Raw genomic sequence first — 8066 nt, 5'->3', positions numbered from 1 at the left:
CTCACACAGCCCTGCCACCAGCGGAGCTCAGCCTCCTGCCACCTCCCCAGGGCTAAACACCTCTGTGCTTCCCAGCAAGGCGGCCAGGTGCCCATACCCGCAAGATGCCTTCCAACCTCACCAGCCCCTCTCTCGGGGCCGGGCTGCCCTGGGTAGCTCTTTTCCTGCATTTCATGGGGTTTCACAGGCATCAGCAAACCCCACGCCCAAGGGAAGTCTCCGTGCTGCCCAGAGCATTTTAGGGAGAAGCGGGACGGAGCTTTGGTGCCAGCGATGTTTTGTGGTGCCCCCAGCAGGCGCAGACGGCTGGTCTGAGCGGCAAGGGCTCCGAGCCGGGCTGGGAGGGGAAGCATCTGTTTCGCAGCACCATGGGGTTTCCTAAATAGGTCACCGCTTTTTTATAGTCTCTGGGATCTAGAAAAACCAGTTGTTCCGGACAACCCGTGGACCCGCCAGCATCGTCACAGCAGTGGCTCCCCAGGCGTTTGCCGCCATCACCCCAGGTCCTTGTTGCGCAGGGGGGACCTGCCCCACCAGTGGGGCTCGGTGTGAGCTGGAAGAGTGCTAGGGGAGCCCGTGGCACCCCGAGCCTCCTCCTCTCTGTGAAGGGTGACATGTCCCTGGCTATGCCCGACGCAGAGGGGGCTTTCCCCCTACCCTGCTCCTGACCTGGGGTGGCTGCAGGCTCCGGGCTTGGCCCTGGGACCTTTTGCAGCCAGAGCCAGCGTTTTCCCTTCACAACGGGAGCTGGGTGCCCATGTAGGGTGTAGAAGGGTGTGCAGTGCCCTTACACCCCCTATACAGCCATACACCCACATGCGCCGGCTGCACCCCGACCTGCTCGGGCTGAGCTCTCCCTCTAGTGGCACCAGGCTCCTGGCAAAGCCTCTGCACCACCGAGGCAGCTAGAGCCATGGCCAAGGCATGGCCGAGGGTCTGGAGGAAGCGGGGGTACGAGATCCAGCCTGGCCTCCCCCTCGCAGCCAGGGATGCACACGGCAGGGCGCACTGGGAGGGGGCTCGTGGGCTTTGCAGGAGTATTCCCACCACCAGCCCCACGTTTTGGCAGCCCCGCAGAGGGCAGGTGGCCCTGCTCCTCGCTTTCCCTGACCCCACATTTGCTGGGACGTGGCGGTACGGTCAGCCAGTGTGCGCTGGGAGCCGACATCAGGCCTCAGGGGTGCAGCCCCACAGCTCTGCTTCCCAGCGATCCCCCTTGGCTTCCCCGTCCCCATCCCCGTACCCCCACAGCACCCAGCAGCATGGCAGCAACGGGCGAGGGGGAAAGGCTCCTTCAAGCCCTGGCTTCCCCCCGACCACGGACAAGCCTTGCCCACAGGAGGGGTCCCCCAGGACCCCACTTGGGCCCCTTTGGGCTGGGCTGGGTGGGTGCCATCCCTACAGCACGGCCCCGCCAGGGTCCCCTGGGCCGGACGCCAGGCCGTGCCGCAGGCAGCGCTGACGGGGCGCTTTGTTTTGTGATGGCTGCCCGGCGGGGAGACAAAAGGGGCAGTCAGACGCGGGCGGTGCATTGTGCCGGCAGCCATGCGCTGAGGCAGCAGCCCGCGCCGCCGCGCTCACCTCATGACCCCCAACGGCCTGCGGGGCCCACCATGACACCCCGCGGCCTGCGGGGCCCCGCCATGATACCCCACGGCCTGCCCTGCCCGGAGCCCTGCGGGACCCCCACCGCAGGGAAGGGGGAGCGGGACCTGGTTGCCATGGTTACCGCAGGCCTGAGGCCTAGGGGTGCCTCATTGCCATGGTTACCGCAGGCCTGAGGCCTCCCAAGGCCCATGGTGGCTCCCCTCTCCCAGGGCGCAAGGCCACGGTGGTGGCAGCGCTGTGTGGAGCCGGAGGGCGAGCGCTGGGGCTCGGGGTGGCCGTGGCACCTGGGCTGCAGTGAGTGGGAGGCCCCACACCAGCTCCCACTGAGTGCGGAGGAGCGGCCTCACAGCCCCCCACTTGCCTGCCATGGGGCCGTGGTCGGAGGAGGGTGTCCACACCAACAAGGAGACAGGGACCCGCCATGGCCAGCAGAGCAGGGCGATGGTGGTGCCCGGTAGACACCTAGCCAAACCCACCACCCGCGGGGTCTCACCGGGAGGGTGCCGCGCCGCTGTCCCCATCGCGCCAACCGGCGCCAAGGCCAGGCCAGCCCTCACGCTCGCCCCGTGACGGCGCGGTGCATTGCCCCTGGAAAATGCCAGAGCGGTCAAACTGTTGAGTCATTTGTGCCCAAGATTATCTGTGCAAACAGCCGCCCCGATTATTTTTTTTTTTATTATCAAATTTTTTTTTTTTTTTTCTTTTTCCCTAAGAATGTGGCTCAGACCATGGGGATGAGCAGCTGAAATCTCCGGGGATCAGCGGGACAATGCCAGAGCAAGCATTATGCTGACGGCTCTGCAAACGCTGGCACCAGCTCCCGGCCAGCAGCACCCTATAAAAGCCGAGCCGCTGAAGTAGGCAAACATTACATGGGCGAAGCAGCAGTAACCGCCTGAGCTAGGTGAGTCCTGGGACCGATTCGCACCTCTCCCATCTTGCCCCCTGCTCGTCCCTGCCATCGCTGGCCGGCTGGGCAGACACCCTTCCTCCTGCCCGGTGGCAAAAGACACCCAGAGGGACCGTCGCCATTTCCCGTGGCAAAAGACAGGCTCACACGTCCCCGCTGGCAGCCGGCGTGGCTGAGAGCCCCTCTACCGCAGGCACCCCACCCCTGGCACCGGCCTTGGCACGGCACACCGGTTGGCATCTCCCACTATTAGCCGGGGCCGTCCATGGGAGCTCACCGCACCTCCTGAGGGAGGCATAGCCAGGATGCCGCGGCAGGGAGACGGGAGCAGGCAGGTCTGTTGGACACTGCCGGGCACCGGGCAGGCTGTGCCCCCCACCGCAGCTCCCTGCTCTGGCTCAGGGGTGTTTTTCCTAGCGATGGCCTGGCCTTGGGGAAGGAGAAGGGGGAGCTGGGCACTGTACCCCGGCAGGCACGCGGGCTCCGTGCCACGGCCGGGAGGAGGGAAGGGGCACCACAGCAATGAGAAGGGAGCACCCTGCTTTGGATGTGTCCCGGAGTCCCCCGCCGTGCCCCGCACCCCATCCTGTGGCTAGCGGGGTCTCGCTGCGACTGGCGTGGCTTGTCCCCATCAGCAAGGCAGGAGGCTGGGGACCCTTCGAGCAGATGCCGTGGGCGGCGGGCACAGAGCCGTCTCCCAGCCCCACGAGCAGGCAGCGGGGCTGCGCAGAGGCACGCTGCAGTACCAATGGCTTTTCCTTCCTTCTCCAGACACCGTTCCAGCAGCAAAGATGGCTCAGACAAACCCTCTGCCTGTCCCCATGGGCCCATGGAAGGTACGTCCTCACACCCCCTGTATCTTGCCTTTCCCTGTGTGCAGGTGGGGGACAGGGAGAGGGACAAAACCAGTCCTCCAGGGCCAGGAAAGCTGCACAGCGGGCAGTGAGGCACCGGGGCAGCACAGAAAGCAAGGCACCCCTGTTCTCTTGCCTCCCGCCTGCACAAACACCTCCCGGGTGTTTTTCATAAGCCTCTTTGCAGCACCCTGGCCCAGCCGTGCCCTGCTCTTACCAGTTGTGCTGTGCCAGGCAGTTACAGCAGTCCCCAAAAGCCACACGCTGTAATTCACCCTCCTCTGTCGGCGCAGGCAAGCTGGCAGGGTGGGCAGGGGCAGGCATGAGGACTGCAAAGGGGGTCGGTGGGCACAGCAGAGCAAGGTGGAGAGCAGCCCCGAGGGGTCTGCCAAGAGCTCTGGGGACGCAGTTCGAGGAGGGAGCCGAGAGGGAGAGGAGAAGCATGTGCGCAAGCGGGGCGCACCCCACCGAAGCCTGGAGCTTTCGTGGGAGAGGAGACCACCAGCCGCAGCCCCCCGGGGAGTTCCCCCTTTCCCCCGTTAATCCTCTTTGCCCTAGAGCGTTCGGAGCAGAGGCCGGGAGAACCGCCAGCCACAGCCCTGCTACCCGCCCGTCCCAGAACGGCTCCGCTCCTCTCTCCGGACGGCACCGCTGCCCCGGGAACTGATCTCCGCAGGGGTGAGCAGGAGAGCGGAGCGGTGGCCAGCGTTCGGCTCCCCCGACACCAAAGGCAGGGCACCGCGGGGCCAGCAGAGCAGGGACGCGCGGAGGCGTGCGGGGCTGCGTCCCAGCCCAGAGGGGTGCCCGGTGCGGCCTCCACCGGCTCTTCCCTGGACGGAGCGTGACCCTCCGTCTCCAAGAGGTGCAGAATCGCCTGGGGCCGCTGCCCGGCAGTTCCCAACTCGGCAGCTCACTCTCCGTTCCAGATCACCGTGTATGACCAAGAAAACTTCCAGGGCAAGAGGATGGAGTTCACTTCGGCCTGCCCAAACATCATGGAGTGCGGCTTCGACAACATCCGCTCCCTGAAGGTGGAGTGTGGCGCGTGAGTACCCAGCTGCCAGCGGTGGGGACGCTTTCCCAGGCGGGCTGGCAGGGCCAGGGGTGCCTGAGCGTGGAGCGGGGCTGGCTGTCCTTGCTCTGCTCAGCTGCGGGAAGCCAGGCATGGGGGGGTCCCACCCTGCCAGGGTACAGCAGCCAGCCCTGGGCAGCAGTGACACAGACAGAGAGCCAGAGGACAGTGGCAATGCCTTTGGCATTGTCCAAAACACCCTCCCGCAGTCTGGGAACAGCCAGGTTTGGAGCTGCCCTGTGCCCCGCAGGGATGCAGCGAAGACCAGTGCTCAGCGAGCGGCTCTTGAGCTCAGCCTGGCTCCAACCTGCCTGTGTAACCCCATGAAGCACCAGAACCACCTTTCTTGCCCCAGGGCCCAGCCCTGCTCTGCCTCGTGCTTTCCCAGGGCCGGAGCAGAACCTTCCCACAGCCTGTGCTGGGCTGCCCCCGTCGCTGATAGGGGTAGGGAGCAGAGCCGGGCTTCTCCCTGCGCACGGGAATCTTCCCGGGCACAAGCAAGACATGTCCCGAGCTGCTCCGAGACACCGTGTGTAAGGAGCGATCCCCACGGCCAGCATCCTGCTGGGGCCGGGGAAGCAGACGAGATAGCTTTGCCCTGCTATATTTAGGATTTGTAATGCTAATGGGATTACAGCGGCGTGCGTGCTCACGCCGTAATCAGCTCGCTGCTCCAGTTGACGTGTTCCTAATCAGGCTGGTCACCTTGCACGGGCGGGGGGAAGGCCGACTGCGGGACACGGGATCGGGGCTCAGTTTGGGTCGACCCACCCCCCCCCAGCTCAGCGTGCCCCTCAGCACCCCGCTTACCCCATAAGCAGGGGGTCTGTGGGCTGCACGGCCTCTGCCATCCTCCTGCCAGCCCCCAGCCCAAGCTCTGCCTCCCCGCTCGGCTGCGGCCGTCCCGTCCCCAGTCGCTGTAAGGGGATGTGCCCAGGAGAGGTCCCCACGCTGGGGACAGGCAGGCTGTCCTGTGGGCAGCACCAGGGCTTGCAAAATGTGTCCTGCAGGGTGGAGGCATCCTTCCCATCATCCACCCAGGTGGGTTCTGCCTCGTTTGGGCATGAGGAATTCAGGTCTTCCCAGCTGTGCCAGGTTGTAATTCGGGAACAAATAAGAAATGAGGCCTTTGGGAGAGAAGGGCAGCCGGGGGTGTCCTGTGGCATCCTAACACGATGCCGATCTGTAAATAACCGATGTGTAAATAACCACGGAGCGTTAAGGGAAAGCAAACCACCCCCGCAGGCTGGGCCCCTCGAGGGAGGGACTCCATCACCCGCGCTGCCATGCGGGCTGCCTCCCAGGCACCAGCTGCGGTTACACCCTCCCCGGGTTCTCTGCCCGCATCCAGCACCGCTTCCTCCCCTCCCGGCTTGTGGGCAGGGGCCAGACCCCAACCTCCTCCTCGCACCTACATCTGTGCCCCCCGTGCCAGCCCCGAGCAGGAGCCCCGGCGCTGCCGCAGGAAGCCCTGGCAGCCCTTGCTCTGTTTTTGCAGCTGGGTCGGTTACGAGCACACCGGCTTCTGCGGGCAGCAGTTCATCCTGGAGAGGGGAGAGTACCCGCGCTGGGACGCCTGGAGCGGCAGCAACGCCTACCACATCGAGCGCCTGATGTCCTTCCGCCCCGTCTGCTCCGCTGTGAGTGGCCTGGCTCCCACGGAGCCCTCGTGTCCCTGTTCCTATTAAAATGTCCCAGGCAGTAGCACCGGGCCAAGGGAGTGAGGAAGGGCAAACACAGCCATGCCAGGGGGGGGCTCAGCTCTTCCCCACCCCTTCAGCCCAGCAGGATTTGCTCTCTCTGTCCTGTTTTCTAAAGCTTCTAAGGGAACTTCTGAGCCAGCTGCACATGGCCAGAGCTGGGGGACAGCCAGCCCAAGATGGTAGCTGTGGCATAGCTGTCACTGACACCTCCCAGGCCACCCCCCTGCCCCATCCTGGCCCAGCACTACCCTGCTGAGCATCTCCACGCATCTGGGCTTTGGGAAAAACAGCACCCCCCCAAAAAAAACCCCAGCCCGGGTCCTGAATGCCTCCCTCTCCAGGAAACCCTCCGAGCAGTGCCATAGGGAGCAACAGCCATCGCCCCACCCTCCCCACCCACGCTGGGGAGGGAGCACCACCTCCCCCTCACCCCCTGCTTTCCCCCCCCCTCCAGAATCACAAGGAATCCAAGATCACCCTCTTCGAGAAAGACAACTTCATCGGCCGCCAGTGGGAGATAAGCGACGACTACCCCTCGCTGCAGGCCATGGGCTGGGCCAACAACGAAGTGGGCTCCATGAAGATCCAGTGTGGCGCGTAAGGGATGGGCTAAGGGCCACGGGCTGCAGGGAGGAGGGGGGGACACCCTGTAACCCCCTTACTTACCTCTTGTCCCCCTTACGGCCACCTGATGTCTCCCTTTTCTTCCAGCTGGGTTTGTTACCAGTATCCCGGGTACCGTGGCTACCAGTACGTCCTGGAGTCTGACCACCACGGAGGAGACTACAAGCACTGGAGAGAGTGGGGTTCGCACGCCCAGACCTCCCAGATCCAATCCATCAGGCGTGTCCAGCAGTAGCTCCCCACTTTCCAGTACATCTCTGCAAGGTTTCTAAAGCTCACCGGCTCCCTTTTGGTGCTAATACTCCCCTCCCGAAATAACCACCCCTTCTTGTACTGCAACTGCTTATGGAACAACACTCCCAAACGGTACCAACTGCCACAATTGCCAATAAATGTGACTGAAAGAAAAAGATCAATCAGCTTGGTTGGGTCTTTGCTGTCGCGTGTTTGGGATTGAAGTCGCACACCCACAGCCCAGTAGCAGGGACCAGGCTCTTCCCCGCCCATTCTCAGCAGGGGTGAAGCCCGGTGGGGTTCACACCACGGCAAGGCCACCCCCCAACTCTCGCGGCGCACACCAACACAGCGGCCAAACCCGTGGTCGCTGCAGCTCTGCACCCGCGGGGCCTCCTCCTCCTCCCCGCCCTCCCCTTCCCCTGTCGAGATAAAGGCCACCGCGCCCCCGGCCCCACCGAGCTGTGCCGGCACCGGGCACCCACAGCCACCCGTGCCGGGCCGCTCCTGGGCTTTGCAGCCAGCGCCCGCAGGCCCAAGGGACCGAAAGTTGCGTCGTGGGCCACGCAGCACCCCTGGGGCCGAGGGACGCTCCCTGAGAGCGCAAAAAAGAAAGTCACACTGACACCCACAAACTTTAAAATTTTTATTCAACAATTTACATCACTTATTGTCTGTCTTAACGTATTCGATCTACACAAATTTTTTTTTCCTGATAAAATAATAAAATTTGGATAAATTTTGAAGACCTGTTGGTGCAGAATAAACAAAATTTCAGGTAACTTTTTTTTTTTTTTTTTTTTTTTTAAACATTTAGTGTGAAGTATGACATCATTGGTAAAGATACATCATGCCATTACAGCTCATGGACATTACCTATCCTTACAGTCCGTGACATCACCCATACCAGCGCAAGGGGCTGCGCCAGACACAGCTACAGCAGGTATTACACTAACTCTTCTAGCCACCCTCTCACGACCGGGGAAAACGCCTACACTTTTCCAGCTGGGCACACAGAGTGCATTAACCTAATCGGAAATACCGGGGAGGGGAGAAGGAAA

At 63.1% G+C, this 8066-nt stretch overlaps 1 protein-coding gene across 1 annotated transcript; it reads left to right on the top strand.

Annotated features, from left to right (window-relative positions):
* Positions 1–3294: 3294 nt before the first annotated feature.
* Positions 3295–7006, top strand: CRYBA1 (crystallin beta A1). The gene is made up of 5 exons (XM_086475269.1): positions 3295–3354; positions 4299–4417; positions 5943–6084; positions 6602–6744; positions 6859–7006. The coding sequence occupies exons 1-5, from the start codon at positions 3310–3312 to the stop codon at positions 7004–7006; spliced, it is 597 nt and encodes a 198-aa protein (XP_086331395.1). The 5' UTR covers positions 3295–3309.
* The last annotated feature ends 1060 nt before the right edge of the window (positions 7007–8066 follow it).

The sequence above is a fragment of the Leptosomus discolor genome, chromosome 18 (genome assembly GCF_034619465.1).
Source record: "Leptosomus discolor isolate bLepDis1 chromosome 18, bLepDis1.hap2, whole genome shotgun sequence".
Lineage (NCBI taxonomy): Eukaryota > Metazoa > Chordata > Aves > Leptosomiformes > Leptosomidae > Leptosomus > Leptosomus discolor.
This window is presented reverse-complemented; position numbering and strand designations above follow the sequence as displayed.